This window comes from Notolepis coatsorum (genome assembly GCF_963971535.1).
Source record: "Notolepis coatsorum genome assembly, chromosome: 17".
NCBI classification, from domain to species: Eukaryota; Metazoa; Chordata; class Actinopteri; order Aulopiformes; family Paralepididae; genus Notolepis; species Notolepis coatsorum.
This window is the reverse complement of record NC_140181.1, coordinates 105,394,061-105,412,858: the sequence shown is the minus strand read 5'-3', so window position 1 is coordinate 105,412,858 and position 18,798 is coordinate 105,394,061. Positions and strand designations below refer to the sequence as shown.

Below are 18,798 nucleotides of genomic sequence, written 5' to 3'. Positions count from 1 at the left end.
GATGATAGTCGATGATATTCGAATATCTATTGTTGCACATATTCTTTATTTTTATTTTTTTGTTTGTTATTTCCGTTTTCGTTATTGTTGTTGTTGTTACTATGTCCTGTGAATTCCTGTTTATTGTTTTTTTTTTTTTGATCCACTTTTTCTCCCATTTTCTATTTTTCTCCCATCCCAATTTCGTATCATCCAATTTCAACCCTCCCCTGTCACGAACGCTGTTTCTTGCCTCCCACAAGCCGGCTGCAATGTGGACTAAGTCATACACAGCACAAGTCCCCTCCGGTACTTGAGGTAACAGCAGTCGCATCTTTTCACCTGCGCAGCTCGATCTCTCAGTGTCGAGGAGTAACGCGTGGGAGGCTCACGCTGCCCCCGACACTTCCTGATTCTACTGCGCAGGCGCACCAACCGACTTGTAGGAGTCGCTTGTTCACAACGTTCGATCCCCACCCTTCAGTTTTCCCTCCCCGTAATACGGCCAATGTGTATTACTGCGAACGACCAGCTAAACTGAAAACAATGTGGAGAGCTGGATTCGAACACGCGAATCCTAGCGTCTCCACACTGGTGGCGAGTGCCTTGCCCACTACACCACCTAGCCGCCCTCTCCTGTTTATTGTTGTTATTACTATATTGTGTTAACACATTGACCGCCAGCAGCAGGGGGCGCTGATCCCCCTTCATCGCCTGGTCTTTATTCAATGGATATAGTTTTAGACTGCGACATTTGCGAGTGCTTAAAATATATCTTAAAATAACGCCGTCGACTGTCAGTGAGTTGCTTCCAGTCAACATGCTCAAAACAGATTGTTTTTTCATCCGCACATTTCTGTTTTATACCGTTTTGGTTTGGGTGCTTTTCAGTAATTCCAGGAAAAAGACGAGAAAAAGGCATTTTAGTGTAATCCAGTCATCACGTTGTAATTTTTCGGCTGATTATCTAATCATCCTGAAATCAACGCTAGATTATCATTATTATATCTCGTTGTGCATACATGAAATGGCCATCGTAGCGGGGTGCTCCCCCCCCTCCCCACCGCAGTCAACGGTAATAAGCACATACACCTACACACACATTGATCGTGGTAGAAATAAATATCAGATCAACGCAAGGTTTCATATATAGTGTTCTTACCTTGTCTCTGATGTAATGCAAAAAAAAGAATCCAATTATCTGATCGCCATTCCAGTTATCCACAGCGATCATGTCCCAGACATTACCGAGCATTACACACGGACGGGTGGGCGGGGTTAATATTCACATTGGCCCCTAGTCACGTATAAAGTACATGTACATTACAATGAAATGATTCGCAGACTGTGGGTGGGGGAAAGAAATGCTGATGGGACGCTGAATGCGATTGGAGTCGACCATAGCAGAGTAGACACACACACAGACAGTGGAGCAGTCGGACATGCAGAGCACTGCTTGCAAAGGAGATAGCGGAGAATTTTGAGGATGCCTGCCATATATCCCGCACTGGGTGACGGGATATATTTTCCTTCCACTTGGTGTCACTCCGGAATCACGTTTCAACCAAGTCACTAACGTTGCTGTCATGAGCCTGAGCTATGGTAGCCTATAAGTGATCAAATAAATAAAACGCCCAACTCAGGGTTTCCGTTGTCCGGTAATTGCCGGTTTTTTACCGGGGAAATCTGTTGAAGTCCGACATATTTAAATATCTCCGGTCATAATGTCCTGTGAAAATAATTCCCTCTAAGCACAATTTGAATTGTATTAAAATAGTTACATTTGTTTCATTGTTGCTTCACCAAGCAGGTCTAGTAATAATGACAACGATGTGTGTTCCTATATCATATCACGCGCACAGCACGTTTGCAGCGCGACCTGTGGTTTGCTGATGAGAATGGCGGGGCGGGAGCTTGATGCTGGATTAGCGAGAAGCATGCAACTGCAGAGCCGCAGATCTCACAGCTGTGCCCGCACAGTGCAATACTCCAATTCAGCCATTGGCAATTCAGCCACTGGGTGGGTGGCGCTGCTGAGCGGTCCCCAGACCGGACCTGAGAGCGCCGCTGGCTCTGCGGCTCTGCAGTTACATACTATTGGGATTAGTTTATCGCTTTGTTGAACGTTTCAGTGAACCCCACGATAATGTTGCCGTCTCTCTCTGCCAAATTTCTCAGTTCTTCGCTTGATATAATTAATACAAATGTCCAATATAACGGAATTCGTTAGCTCATAAAAATTTGATTATAACAGACTGCTGTTTAATGTCGGGCCGACTGCCCACAGACACCTATTTGATTTCAAGTCAGCAGCAGCACGGAGTCTCGAGGGACTTATTTTATTTGGAATATAATGACTGTATACGCAAAAGTAGCCTAGTTTTAAGTTAAAATATTATAAATCTACATGCCTTGAGGATGTCATTCTTTATATAGCCTGCCTATCAATTGTTTTTAAGCTCAATAAACTGACCGGAATTTCTCACATTTGTCCGGGAGATTGAAATCTTCCAGGACACGGAGACCGGCAACAATAACTAACGGAAACCCTGGCTCAACTCGCGCAACGACTCGGCAAAATGTTGCAAGCGGGCCGCACTAACACTAAACTTTGATGTCAAGTAGGGGGCCACAAAATATCATCCAGCGGGCCGCGAGTTTGAGACCCCTGCCATAGAGGTTTAATGGTAAATATTATTTATAATAATAAAATAAAATGCATAAACTCAATAATACAGCCACCTTATTATCGCAGCGCAGCCTGATCATGTAAAATAATGATGCATGCTGGTCTTTCACCAGGATCCTCAAACAAGATGGTGCTGAGTGGCAGCTAGTGGCAGCTAGGGGCAGCTAGGGGCAGTTAGTGGCAGTTAGGGGCAGCTAGGGGCAGCTAGGGGCAGTTAGTGGCAGTTAGGGGCAGCTAGTGGCAGCTAGTGGCAGCTAGTGGCAGCTAGTGGCAGCTAGTGGCAGTTAGGTGCAGCTAGTGGCAGCTAGTGGCAGCTAGTGGCAGCTAGTGGCAGCTAGGGGAAGCTAGTGGCAGCTAGGGGAAGCTAGTGGCAGCTAGGGGCAGCTAGTGGCAGCTAGGGGAAGCTAGGGGAAGCTAGGGGCAGCTAGGGGAAGCTAGGGGAAGCTAGGGGCAGCTAGTGGCAGCTAGGGGAAGCTAGGGGAAGCTAGTGGCAGCTAGGGGAAGCTAGTGGCAGCTAGGGGAAGCTAGTGGCAGCTAGTGGCAGCTAGGGGAAGCTAGTGGCAGCTAGGGGCAGCTAGTGGCAGCTAGGGGAAGCTAGGGGAAGCTAGTGGCAGCTAGGGGAAGCTAGGGGAAGCTAGTGGCAGCTAGGGGAAGCTAGGGGAAGCTAGTGGCAGCTAGGGGCAGCTAGTGGCAGCTAGGGGCAGCTAGGGGCAGCTAGTGGCAGCTAGTGGAAGCTAGTGGCAGCTAGGGGCAGCTAGGGGAAGCTAGTGGCAGCTAGGGGAAGCTAGGGGCAGCTAGGGGAAGCTAGTGGCAACTAGGGGAAGCTAGGGGCAGCTAGGGGAAGCTAGGGGCAGCTAGGGGCAGCTAGTGGCAGCTAGGGGAAGCTAGTGTCAACATACCACCCTATAAACACACTTCCTGTCATCCTTACTGCCTATAAACACACTTCCTGTCATCCTTACTGCCTATAAACACACTTCCTGTCAGCCTTACTGCCTATAAACACACTTCCTGTCAGCCTTACTGCCTATAAACACACTTCCTGTCATCCTACCTGCCTATAAACACACTTCCTGTCATCCTACCTGCCTATAAACACACTTCCTGTCATCCTACCTGCCTATAAACACACTTCCTGTCATCCTTACTGCCTATAAACACACTTCCAGTCATCCTTACTGCCTATAAACACACTTCCAGTCATCCTTACTGCCTATACACACACTTCCTGTCATCCTACCTGCCTATAAACACACTTCCTGTCATCCTACCTGCCTATAAACACACTTCCTGTCATCCTTACTGCCTATAAACACACTTCCTGTCAGCCTTACTGCCTATAAACACACTTCCTGTCAGCCTTACTGCCTATAAACACACTTCCTGTCATCCTTACTGCCTATAAACACACTTCCTGTCAGCCTTACTGCCTATAAACACACTTCCTGTCATCCTACCTGCCTATAAACACACTTCCTGTCATCCTACCTGCCTATAAACACACTTCCTGTCAGCCTTACTGCCTATAAACACACTTCCTGTCAGTCTTACTGCCTATAAACACACTTCCTGTCAGTCTTACTGCCTATAAACACACTTCCTGTCAGTCTTACTGCCTATAAACACACTTCCTGTCCTTACTGCCTATACACACACTTCCTGTCATCCTGCGACTGCTACCAGACATTGACCTGGGACTTATAGGAACCCAAGGGGGACAAAGTAGACTACCCTGGTACTTTGATTAATGTATACTCAGTAGATAGTAAATTATTATAACACTACCTCTTGCATACTGCACCTCATGTGACACTGTGAATAATGTGAATATTCCTCAGCTAGTCAGATAGTAAATTATATTGACCATATTGATCAAATTGTTTACACTGCCTGTGTTGTCTTTTACTACCTGTATACTGTGTTGTTTTACTACCTGTACCCCTCCCCCCCTCCCCCCCATGCTGCTATGATGCCTGAATTTCCCCAAGGGGATCAATAAAGGAATATCTTATCTTATCTTATCTTATCCTACCTGCCTATAAACACACTTCCTGTCATCCTACCTGCCTATAAACACACTTCCTGTCATCCTTACTGCCTATAAACACACTTCCTGTCAGCCTTACTGCCTATAAACACACTTCCTGTCAGCCTTACTGCCTATAAACACACTTCCTGTCATCCTTACTGCCTATAAACACACTTCCTGTCATCCTTACTGCCTATAAACACACTTCCTGTCATCCTACCTGCCTATAAACACACTTCCTGTCATCCTACCTGCCTATAAACACACTTCCTGTCATCCTACCTGCCTATAAACACACTTCCTGTCATCCTTACTGCCTATAAACACACTTCCTGTCATCCTACCTGCCTATAAACACACTTCCTGTCATCCTACCTGCCTATACACACACTTCAGTGTTTCCCACAGGATTGTCAGAGACTATGGGTAGTGAAGCTCCGACCCTCTAGGGGGGTCCGGGGGCATGCTCCCCCGGCCTTTTTTGTGTGTGTACATTTTAAAGTTAAATGCATCAATCTGGTGCACTTTGAGAGCAAAATAAAGAGGCTAGATCGATGATGAACTTTGTGCTCAAAACACAAAATCGACTAGACTAGTGCTTCCCAATCCTCTCCTCGAAGCACCCCAGCCGTTCAATGTATTTGTTAAATTCCACCACCAGCACACCTGATTCAACTTAACAAGCCCTTTATTAGTTGAATCAAGGTGTGCTGGTGGTGGAATTTAACAAATACATGGAACGGCTGGGGTGTCTCGAGGAGAGGTTTGGGAACCACTGGACTAGAGCAGACATTTGAGCCATCAAATAAATTAAGCAAAAGTGGTTACGTGTGTTGAACTGGTTTATTTTTTAGAAAATAAAAAAGAATAGTGGATTACTATTACGACTACTACCACTGCCAATGCTACTGATACATCCCTATTGGCAAACTTTATATTAAAAAAATATATATAGCAAAAAAAAAAATCTAGGTAATTAATGGGAAACCCTGTCATCCTACCTGCCTATAAACACACTTCCAGTCATCCTTACGGTCTATAAACACACTTCCAGTCATCCTTACGGTCTATACACAGTCTTTTCTGAAACCTGTATATTCCTGTAAATAATGGATGCTACAGGCGTAGACATAACGGATGCTTACGTAACTTCTGATTAATTTCCCATTGCTTGTATGCATTTGCCTCTACACTGTCCAGGTCCACGCTGCTAGTCATTAAAGTTATGTAATTGTTTTTCAGTTCCATAATAGTTCCATAATGGATGGAGACGGTGAGACTGTAACTGTGTTCCATCTGACAGCACTAGGGATGGGTACCTTTCACATTTGAACCGATACCGGTACCGGTACCTGTGAATCGATACCGGTACCCAACGGTACCTTTTTTCGGTACTTTAAAAAAAAAAAAATTTTTTTTTTTTTTTTTTTTTTTATTAATTCTTTTTTTTTTACTTTTTTTTTTACTTTTTTCTTTTCATGTCAACGTTCACACGCACAATATATGCTTACCTAGGATTTGACTTGATTCAACAACAAAGCAGTCGGAGCAATGACAAGCCGAAAACTGTCGAAATTTAATTTACCTACCTCAGTCGTAAAAAAAAATCCAAACTTCAAATAACTACAATTTCGACAGTTTTCGGCTTGTCATTGCTCCGACTGCTTTGTTGTTGAATCAAGTCAAATCCTAGGTAAGCATATATTGTGCGTGTGAACGTTGACATGAAAAGAAAAAAGTAAAAAAAAAAAAAAAAAAGGTAAAGAAATAAATTAATAAAATTTTATTTTTTTTATTTTATTTTATTTTTCGGTTTCTCACTTGATTCGATACTCGGTAGTACCGACGTGTTTCGGTTCGGTACCTCAAAAGTACCGAATTCGGTACCCATCCCTAGACAGCACACATGTCTGTCTGGCCCATGTAGCGATGCAGCTTGTGGTGCCAGCAGTGTGAGTTACAGTCAGTACCACGCTGCTCTATTCACTGCTCTGCAGCAACGGTTCCCAAGCTGGGGTCCTGGGATGCACACAGGTCCTTGAGAGGAAAATTAAGTACTCAAGCATAAGTCCGCGGAGCTAATGATGCTAATGATGGAGCATCGCCGTGGGTTGTGTGTGATAGTAAAGGGCTAACCTTCTGTATTGTCACAGTGAAAGGGTTGCTGTCGTGTGGCAGTGAAAGGGTTAAAAAGTCCTTGAATTTAATTTTGCAATGTCTGCGGGAACCCTGGTGTACACACAGACACACGCACACAGACACATGCACACAGAGAGGCACACAGAGAGGCACACAGAGAGGCACACAGACACACGCACACAGAGAGGCACACAGAGAGGCACACACACACTTAAATATGTTAACGCTCTTCTCGGATCTCCTCGTCCTCACAGCTCATGTGTTGTCACACTCTCTTGACTCGTGTTCAGTGTTGAGTGAGCACATGTGTTTACAGTCTGTCCTAATGTGTGTGTGTGTGTGTGTGTGTGTGTGTGTGTGTGTGTGTGTGTGTGTGTGTGTGTGTGTGTGTGTGTGTGTGTGTGTGTGTGCAGATCAAGGTGCAGCAGATGGCTCTGGAGATGGAGCTGACCCCCTTCCTGGTGCTGCTGAGGGGCACGCTGGAGCAGCTGCAGGAGAGAGACACCAGCAACTTCTTCACCGAGCCTGTTCCCCTGGCAGAGGTACACACACCTGGTGGTTGTTGTTGGGGGGGGGCAGGCATTCCATAGACTGACATTCTTTCCCTAACTCCTTACTCTATCTTAACCCTTTCACTACCACCCTACAGAAGGTTGACCCATCTGTAGTGTGGTAGTGAAAGGGTTAACCAATATGTAGTGTGGTAGTGAAAGGGTTAACCGCATATGTAGTGTGGTAGTGAAAGGGTTAACCGGCTGTAGTGTGGTAGTGAAAGGGTTAACCGTCTGTAGTGGTCGTGAAAGGGTTAACCATCTGTAGTGTGGTAGTGAAAGGGTTAACAATTTGGCAGTGTGGTAGTGAAAGGGTTAACCGTCTGTAGTGGTCATGAAAGGGTTAACCATCTGTAGTGTGGTAGTGAAAGGGTTAACAATTTGGCAGTGTGGTAGTGAAAGGGTTAACCGTGCCTAACTCTAACCCTCACCCTAGAATAGCTCCTTTATTTTGTGGGATCCGGGGCCAATGTCCCCCACGACGACCATCACCTGCGTGGGGGACATTTGGTCCTCACAACAGTAGGTATGCATGGGTGTGCGGCGCGCACACAAACACACACACACACACTTGGAATAATTTGTTTACAGACGGGCGAGGGACATAAACATTGTAAATGCACTGAAATATAAAGAGACCTGTGGGTTTTTTACATACGTGTTGAAATGACGACCAGCTTGAAGCAGCACACGGCATAATAATTAGACCGAGTGATAACATCTCGCTCAGCGCACCTGCTAACAATGAGATACTGGGATCAGTGAGATCAGCCGTCCGAAAGCCTCGGGCTATTAGTCTACTACTGTACATGATGCACATGACACACACACACACACACTCACTTCTTAGTCATGCACACGCGGCTCCTTATCTGGCTCTGACTCACATGTTGGCTTCTGTTGGACACGAGACAAAAGACTGATAAAACTATCAGGTTTTACTTGACAACAATGGACCTCCTCACCTCACTAACATTCTCGTAAGTTTCCTCGTAAATAACCTCGTAAGAAGTTCGTAAGAGTAAACCTACGATAGTCTTCCTCCAGATACCTGGACGTGTGGAGAGGTGCTTATAAAATGGCCAAAATTATCACAGCTGAATGAAGAACGTCACTCATTCTTAAACTGAAAGCACGTTCTCGTACACCTGCATTTGCATACAGAAACTCCCCGCCAGCTCCTTATATGGCATGAAGGACCATGTGCAAACTGATTCAACAGCTCCTTATAATGGAAGGGAGAGGCTAGGCCGCGTGGAAGCGATTTGCGACTGATCAAAATGAGATTGGATTAGATTCAAATGTATATATATTTTTCTTTATCCACTTTTTCTCCTTTTTTTCTTTTTCTTTTTTTGATCTACGTTTTTTTCTATTTTTCTCCCATCCCAATTTCGTATCGTCCAATTCTACCCTCCCCTGTCTCGAACGCTGTTAGGCCATGCCTCCCACAAGCCGGCTGCAATGTGGACTAAGCCTTACATCGCGTGTTCCCTCCGGTACTCGAGGAAGCAGCAGTCGCATCTTTTCACCTGCACAGCGCGATCTCTCAGCGTCGAGGGTCTGCATTTTTTGGAGAGCACGCCGCCCCCGTCGCTTCCTGATTCTGCTGCGCAGGCGCACCAACCGACCTGTAGGAGTCGCTGTCCACAACGTCCGATCCCCACCCATCAGCTTCCCACCCCCTAATACTGCCAATTGTATTAGTATGAACGACCAGCCAAGCTGATAGCAATGCGGAGAGCTGGGCTCGAACCCAGCGTCTCCTGCATTGGTGGTGAGCGCCTTGCCCACTGCACCACCTAGCCGCATCTTTTTTTCTTTTTCTATATATATTCTTTTCTTCTCCCATCCCAATTTAGCCGTGCCAATTCTCCCCTCCCCTGTCTTGAACGTTGCTCGCATATGCCCCCCACTGGCCGGTTGTAGGGAGGATAGAAGCCTTTCATCACATACGATACATGTGGAGCCTGTCACATCTTTTCACCTGCCAGCGCGGACTCTCATTCGGCGCGGTGTAACATGTGGGAGGCTCACACTACCCCCGCCATTTTCCTGTCTCTGCTGTGCAGGCGTCCCCCAACCGACCTGTAGGAGTCGCTGTCCACAACGTCCAGATTACCACCCAGACACCGGGAGTCGAACCCGGTGTCTCTTGTGTTGGTGACAAGCGCAATGTCCGCTGCGCCACCCAGCCGCCAGATTCAAATGTATTGTAATTATACAGCACAAGTACAATACAATGTACGTAACGTACGTTAGTGCATCGTTGCTAATAAACTATAGATTTAATATAATATATATTATTAAATGTATAGCCTACATGGAAGGAATTGGGTGTGCTGAGAGCAGAATGTAGATATGTCCATTCTATTCCACTATAGCTATATCCGTGCAATTGAGTTTAGTTCTTATTTATTTATTTATTTGCTTTCATTTATTTTCGGACATCACGATGCCTCGTTGAAGCGGAGAAAGAAACGTTGAACAAATGTAAAACGTAATTTTTAATGATACAAATATTGCCATATTTTTTATTATTTACATGTAAAGAGAATTTCACCATATATTAACAAAATGGTTCTAAAGAATAATTGCCTACCCCACCTTTAACCATGTAATTATTCTCTGTCTATTCTCGGTCCTCGCTCCACAACGGTGGAACGAACTTCCCACCACAGTTAGGACAGCTTCCCTGAGGATGTTTAGGCATAAGACGGTGATTTATTAGATAGGCAATTTCTGTATGGCAAGTGACAACCTGTATAAGAACGATGCAATTTTCTTTTATTATTATTATTATTACTTTTCCTTTTCTCTTTTTGTTTACTGTTTTTTTTCATTTATTTTAGGTATTGTATGTATTAGGGCTGACCTTCGAAGCTTTTTTTGGCAATCGAAGCTTCGGGGCCGAGCTTCGATTTTAATTCGAAGCTTCGGAAAAAAAATAAAAATAAAATAAATAAATAAAAAAAAGTATTTTTTTTATTTTTTATTTTTTATTTTTTTTTATTTTATTTTTTTTATCTTATGTTGTGGGACTTGTACAGCACTTTCATAAACTTTGTTGTTTTTAAATGTGCTCTATAAATAAAGTGGGTTGGATTAATTAATTAAGTAGCCCCTTTCGTGACTGAGCCAACAAGGTTTCACTCGGCTGTGTGATTTAATTCAAGGTGGATCGCTGTTGTCGTTTGAACAACTTCAGATTTCATGGGAACTACCAATCCCCCAAATCAAGAATGTTTAAGATGAATGAAGTAAGATTTTGATTATTTGAAATATGGCCTGTGTAGACTAAACTATGCACAGAATTATGTCAGTCTACAAGGTCCGGATTCTACATGGTCCGGCAATGTAGACCTTGTAGACTCCACTACAGACCAATTATCAGTGAATGTTCATGCATTTTTAAGAAGGGCAACTTCCACAAAAAAACAAAGAACTCACCAAAACATCTCAGTAGCACCTTATCTACATTTTATTTCCTATTTTGTTTATTCATCCCAGTATCTTTCTTTCTTATGTGTGGAATTCTACAAGGCATGTAGGTGTATATGTATTTGAGGATGATATCCTTCAAACAGGCAATAGTGATGATATAATTTGGGCAGTGCTGAGCTGGGTTACTTTCCTCCAGTGTATTTGTCCCCCGGCCCCACCGCGCGCCACACACACACACACACACACACACACACACACACACACACACACACACACACACACACACACACACACACACACACACACACACACACACACACACACACATTTAGTCATTTAGCTGACGCTTTTATCCAAAGCGACTTACAAGTTCTGTACGACAAGACAGCAAGAAGGGTACAACTCTATCAGCTGAGTAATAATGTTTATCAAAGTGTTGCGTGTTACAGTGTAGGTTAGTTTATTAGGAAAAGTGCATGACAGTAAGGTTAGTCACGGTTAGATTTTTTTTTTTTTTTTTTTTTTTAATCATTTCAGATAATAATAATAATAATAATAATAATAATAACTTTATTTGTATAGCACTTTTCATACAGAGGTTGCAGTTCAAAGTGCTTCACAACAGCAAAAAATACAGGCATAAGCGAGCATAAAAAGATAGACAGGTAGAATCACAGTGTTTCACATTAGGATCTAGCATCCCAATAGGCTCTCCGCTTACAGTTTTCAGTAACACAAATAGTAAAAATAGTTTAAAATGATTCAGTTTAAAAATAGTCAAAAAATTATAAAATAGAACGGACATAAAAAATACAGGCATGAGCGAGCATAGCAAGATATGGCAAATCACAGTGTTTCACATTAGGATCTAGCATCCTAATAGGCTCTCTATTCAGTAATACTCCTGTAATTCATGAACAAATAATCACAGTGTTTCACATTTGGATCTAGCAAATAATAAGAATAAAATGATTCAGTTTAAAAATAGTCATAAATAATCAGTGTTTCACATTTGGATCTAGCAAATAATAATAGTTTAAAATGATTCAGTTTAAAAATAGTCATCAGTAAGAAGTAAAAAGTGCAATAACCGACACATGAATTTGATAGGCAGTGTAAAAGAGTAGGCAGGGTAAGAATAAATACAAGTTGTGTCAGGATATCCCTGATGTTTCCTCTTGCCACTAGGTGGTAGCAGATATCTATCAGTGAAATGCCTGAGCAAAGAGATAGGTTTTAAGCTGTCTTTTAAAGATGTCTAGCGAGTTGGCTTCCCTGATGGTTGAAGAAGTGAGTCTTTAGTCGACGGCGAAAGATTGGACGGGATTCGGCTGTCCTAACTGGGATGGGTAGTTCTCACACACACACACACGCACACACACACACACACACACACGCACACACACACACACACACACACGCACACACACACACACACACAAATCGAAGTAAAAAAAAAATTTGAAAAGAAAATTTATTTTTTTTTTTTTTTTTTACTTCGATTTTTTTTTAATGTTCGAAGCTTGTGCCATCGAACGAAGCTTCGAAGCTTCGAAGTATTTAAGACAGCCCTAGTATGTATGTATATAATTTTGTTGTTGAACCTTAACTCTTTCACTGCCGCACTACAGAAGGTTAACCCTTTACTATCCCACTACCGTCGAGTAACCGTCGGTAGTGTGATAGTAAAAGGGTTAACCTTCTGTAGTGTGGCAGTGAAAGGGTTAACCTGCTGTCGTGTGGCAGTGAAAGGGTTAAGCTTCTGTGTATTGTCGCAGTGAAATGGTTAACTGTTTGGTAGTGTGGCGATGAAAGGGTTAAAAAAACAATAAAAACTATTTTAATAATAATAAATGTGCCCCCCCCCCCCCCCCCCCCAGGTGCCGGACTACCTGGACCACATCGACACGCCCATGGACTTCCAGACCATGTGGAGCCTCCTGGAGTCGCACCGCTACCTCACCTTCGAGGCCTTCGAGGCCGACTTCGGACTCATCGTCAACAACTGCCTGAAGTACAACGCCAAGGACACGGTCTTCTACCGCGCCGCCCTGCGCCTCCGGGAGATGGGCGCGGTCGTGGTCAGGACGGCCCGGCGCCAGGCCGAGCGCATAGGCATCGACTACGAGACGGGCATGCACCTGCCCCGGGAGCCCAGCCCGGACGGCCAGCACGACCGGGAGAGGGAGCGCGAGCGGGACAGAGAGAGGGAGAGGGAGAGAGAGAGGGAGAGGGAGAGGGAGAGGGAACGCGAGCGGGAGAGGGAACGCGAGCGGGAGAGGGAGAGGGACCGAGACAGAGACCGGGACAGAGACCGAGACAGAGATCGGGACCGGGACCGAGACAGAGACAGAGACCGGGACCGTGACAGAGACAGGCCGCTGTCCTCCAATGAAGACGGTGAGTGAGCCAATGAGTGAGCTTCATTGTGCACCGTGCTGCATCCACCTCTACCACCATCCAGCTCCGGTCTTTACCACGCCGCCTGGTGGCAGGGTGGGGGGGGGGGGGGTCAGAATTAAATAATAGTGTACATGCAACACCAACAAGCTTTGTTAATATGTAATATCTAACATATTTTTGTATGTTCAGGGGAAAATCTGTTTCTAGGCTTGTCTTGAGAGGTTAGATTAGATTAAAATGTATTGTCATCATACGGCACAAACGTACAGTACAACGAAAAGAGGTTTGGCATCCAACCAGAGAGCAAATGTAACAGTAAAGTGCAACAGTAATGTGCAATGTACAGGTGGTTGAACTGGGTATATGATATATAAATTAGTACTACTGGGTAATTAGGGATGCTCGATATTGGCTTTTTTACAGATACCGATATACCGATATTGTCCAACTCTTAATTTCCGATACCGATATATGCATTATGCAGATTCGATTCGATTAATTTTCTATCAGTTAATTCCCCAAAAAATGTTGAATTCACAAATGTGGCTGGGGGAACCGATTCACTCAGCATGAATGGACTATAGGTCAATAAAACAATACACAAAAAAAAGAAAAAAAAAGTTATTATATTATATATTAATTATAATCGATTCTAACATATTCAAATCGATGCATCGAATCGAACACATTAGAATCGATGCATTTCGATTAATCGATGCATCGTTACACCCCTAATATGTACAGATATAGATATATTATCTACAGATATTCAAAATGATTATGTGCAGGTATGTACAGACAGGTGGATATATATATATATATATATATATATATACAGTAAGAATAAATAAATATATAGGTAGGCCTATATACAGCATTATTATGCGAGTTATATGGGTTATATACAGGTGTATAAGTAGTATAGGAGGATTATATGCAGACAGATATGGATATTGTGATGGACTGCCAATATAAATTAGTTTTTAAGAACCACTCATCACTTGAGTCTATGCTGCTGTCTAACACCTCTGTCTGCCCCCTGTCTCCTCACAGAGCTGTTACTCCCAGAGAACCACTCATCACTTGAGTCTATGCTGCTGTCTAACACCTCTGTCTGCCCCCTGTCTCCTCACAGAGCTGTTACTCCCAGAGAACCACTCATCACTTGAGTCTATGCTGCTGTCTATAACACCTCTGTCTGCCCCCTGTCTCCTCACAGAGCTGTTACTCCCAGAGAACCACTCATCACTTGAGTCTATGCTGCTGTCTATAACACCTCTGTCTGCCCCCTGTCTCCTCACAGAGCTGTTACTCCCAGAGAACCGCCGGCGGCTGCCACTGGAGGAACAGCTGCACTTCCTGCAGTCCCGTTTCGACGAGGTCAGCTCTGCCCAGGGTCCGTCCCGGAGGGCCAAAGCCTTGAGGAAGGAGATGATGCTCGTCAAGCGGAAGCTGGCCCACCAGAGGGAGGGAGGCTCTGGGATGGGAGGCCGGGACTCCGGAGGCCCAGGAGGAGGGGGGGAACGGGGTTCATCGCTCCCTCACCACCCCTCCAACTCGGGACGCCACGACGAGGGCGGAGAGAGCAGCAGCCAGGAGATCGGTGGCAAGGGTCAGTCTGGGGGAGGGTCAGTCTGGGGGGGAGGGTTAGTCTGGGGGAGGGTCAGTCTGGGGGAGGGTCAGTCTGGGGGGAGGGTCAGTCTGGGGGAGGATCAGTCTGGGGGAGGGTCAGTCTGGGGGGAGGGTCAGTCTGGGGGAGGGTCAGTCTGGGGGGAGGGTCAGTCTGGGGGGAGGGTCAGTCTGGGGGAGGGTCAGTCTGGGGGGAGGGTCAGTCTGGGGGAGGGTCAGTCTGGGGGGAGGGTCAGTCTGGGGTGAGGGTCAGTCTGGGGGAGGGTCAGTCTGGGGGGAGGGTCAGTCTGGGGGGAGGGTCAGTCTGGGGGAGGGTCAGTCTGGGGGGGAGGGTCAGTCTGGGGGGAGGGTCAGTCTGGGGGGAGGGTCAGTCTGGGGGGAGGGTCAGTCTGGGGGAGGGTCTAGGCCTCTTTGCTTTTGGAAAGAATGATACCAAAAATATATATGTATATAATTATTTTTTATTATAATTTTTTTATCTTTCTTTTGCATTCGACTAAGAGGTTGGCAATTGACTACGGCTCGACTAGTGGAGGTCAGCCCTACAGTATATAAATGATGGACTAGTCAGGGCTGTACGCTAAGCTTTTTCACTAGGGGCACACTTGCCCCTAAATGAGAAATTTAGGGGCACATTTTTAAATAACAATTTACCATTATTTATATCGATTGTTTTTGATTTAAAAAAAAGAAAAAATTATTTTATATATATTTTTTTAATAAAATATATATATTATATAATCATACTTGTAGTTGTATTATCTGCGAGACATCGCCACCACGCAACAAGTCAAAATTCTCGCTATATGCAACCAGCTCCACTGTCTGTGTGTACTCGAGTAGCCTCCAGCTACGGCCAGGATTCTCCGGAGCTGCAGCTGGACCCTATACTGTAGCCTCCAGCTACGGCCAGGATTCTCCGGCGCTGCAGCTGGACCCTATTGATGAGTGGCGTCATCACACGCCTTGGATAATTTAGGAGTGAAATGCGAATGCAAGGCTTGAAAGCACTACCCGCAAGCCCGCCCCCAGATAATATTTACCAATCGCAACGGCCAATTAAAGGGGCAATTCGCGACCATCTCGTCACAGTGTACAGCCCTGCTAGTGGAGGTCAGCCCTACAGTATATAAATGATGCGCTAGTGGAGGTCAGCCCTACAGTATATAAATGATGCGCTAGTGGAGGTCAGCCCTACAGTATATAAATGATGGACTAGTGGAGGTCAGCCCTACAGTATATAAATGATGGACTAGTGGAGGTCAGCCCTACAGTATATAAATGATGGACTAGTGGAGGTCAGCCCTACAGTATATAAATGATGGACTAGTGGAGGTCAGCCCTACAGTATATAAATGATGGACTAGTGGAGGTCAGCCCTACAGTATATAAATGATGGACTAGTGGAGGTCAGCCCTACAGTATATAAATGATGGACTAGTGGAGGTCAGCCCTACAGTATATAAATGATGCGCTAGTGGAGGTCAGCCCTACAGTATATAAATGATGGACTAGTGGAGGTCAGCCCTACAGTATATAAATGATGGACTAGTGGAGGTCAGCCCTACAGTATATAAATGATGGACTAGTGGAGGTCAGCCCTACAGTATATAAATGATGGACTAGTGGAGGTCAGCCCTACAGTATATAAATGATGGACTAGTGGAGGTCAACCCTACAGTATATAAATGATGGACTAGTGGAGGTCAGCCCTACAGTATATAAATGATGGACTAGTGGAGGTCGGCCCTACAATATATAAATGATGGACTAGTGGAGGTCAGCCCTACAGTATATAAATGATGGACTAGTGGAGGTCAGCCCTACAGTATATAAATGATGGACTAGTGGAGGTCAGCCCTACAGTATATAAATGATGGACTAGTGGAGGTCGGCCCTACAGTATATAAATGATGGACTAGTGGAGGTCAGCCCTACAGTATATAAATGATGCGCTAGTGGAGGTCAGCCCTACAGTATATAAATGATGGACTAGTGGAGGTCAGCCCTACAGTATATAAATTATGGACTAGTGGAGGTCAGCCCTACTGTAACTGAGGGGTACAATTCCCTGACTGTATTGAGAGTATGGTATTATTAAACCACTACTTAGTTATGTACTTTAATTACTGGCCATACAGTAAATGAATATATCTGGTGAACACCCACACAAGAATACGGCAATGACACATAAAGTTCTAGTTAGAGGGATTTATTATTATTAGAGCAAGCAACGGTAGGTTACAGATTGAGAATTATACTTGCGCTTGTAAGGCGAAGAACACTTAAAGTAGGTCAAGAGCGTAAGTCCATGAGAATAGTAAAATGGGTATAACTGACGCCACCTGTAGCATAGCAATTACATAAGGCACACTAGTAGTCAGCTGGAGACACTGGGGGGTTCCCTCCGGTTGTAAGCCGGCAGGGTAGAGGAATGTTCGGGTGCAAAGTCTGGGTCAACGCGGAATAAAGAAGCTCCAGCTACGGGAGTCGGTGCAGTACTCCCTTGATCCGTAGACAAAGCAACAGCTATAATCCAGTATGCTCGACAGCATGGATGAAAGCTAGCCAGCCTCTGGTCCTAGAGGCGGGCTCGAGGGATGCTCCTCACAGGGGTAGATCCCACACGATAGTGGGGTAGACGGTTCTCTGCTCCAGCAGCCACGGTACCAAAGCAATATAATCCAGCCAGAAAAGGCTCTGCATTCGCCGGTGTAGGTTCTCCGGTGTACATATCCGTCACATTAAACTAGGTTGAACTTGACGTTACTTCACTAAACTCTGACACTTTTACTATCCTATTCGCACGCGGTTCTCAAGGCTCTATTCAGAGGCAAAGTTGCTCACTTCACTTGGTCGTTGACTCGTGGTGAAGGCTTTACTAGTAATGAACGAACTGCTGCTGTTTCCACCTGCGCCGTATTTATACGTAAGGTGAATTATCTAGTGCCAACCTCAGTTCTGTCTCGTATTACTGCGCAAACCTGGACATGTTGAGACATGCCTTGGCGTTGCCTTTGAACTTGCCATTGGGGGTATAGTCGTTGGCGCCTAGGGGTCGCTGTCCAATAGGAGAGCGAATATTATGGTCTGGTTTGTACCCAGATAAAGGGATATTCCGTGTATATATACAAAGAATATACAAGGGATATCAAACGATATACAAATATTATACAAGGGATATCAAGCAATAAATATATATATTCGGTTTAATCTGACCCTTTGTAACACCTACAGTATATAAATGATGGACTAGTGGAGGTCGGCCCTACAGTATATAAATGATGGACTAGTGGAGGTCGGCCCTACAGTATATAAATGATGGACTAGTGGAGGTCAGCCCTACAGTATATAAATGATGGACTAGTGGAGGTCAGCCCTACAGTATATAAATGATGGATTAGTGGAGGTCGGCCCTACAGTATATAAATGATGGACTAGTGGAGGTCGGCCCTACAGTATATAAATGATGGACTAGTGGAGGTCAGCCCTACAGTATATAAATGATGCACTAGTGGAGGTCAGCCCTACAGTATATCATCATCATCATCATCATCATCATCATCATTTATTTATTCGTACATGGAATCACCACAGTCCAACAGTACATATTCACATAATTCACAAAAAATACCATGGCCGAAAGGAACAGGAAGAAGAAAAAATCGTATATATACCTGCCCCTACACACGTACAACACACCGATAGACATATTGTGTAAAACCAAACAGAATATACCCATTTTGCAAAAAATAAATAAAAATTTAACATCAACACAACCAAATTAAATCAACATAAATAAACCCATTTTGTCTATCTATCAGTCAAACTACATATTTAGGTTAATTCATTTACACACACACACACCCACACGCACACACTTATATAATGTATTATACTTCTATATACTATCTTATTTCTATTTTATTATAATA

The 18,798-nt window shown here is 44.5% G+C and overlaps 1 protein-coding gene across 1 annotated transcript in view; it reads left to right on the top strand.

Moving 5' to 3' along the window:
- The window catches only part of brpf1 (bromodomain and PHD finger containing, 1), a 76,181-nt gene that overhangs the window by 31,329 nt on the left and 26,054 nt on the right, over positions 1-18,798 (top strand). The window contains exons 8-10 of the mRNA XM_084333189.1: positions 7,250-7,378; positions 12,712-13,231; positions 14,538-14,846. Of these exons, the coding sequence (XP_084189315.1) occupies positions 7,250-7,378; positions 12,712-13,231; positions 14,538-14,846 (958 nt within the window). The remainder of the gene's footprint in view (positions 1-7,249; positions 7,379-12,711; positions 13,232-14,537; positions 14,847-18,798) is intronic.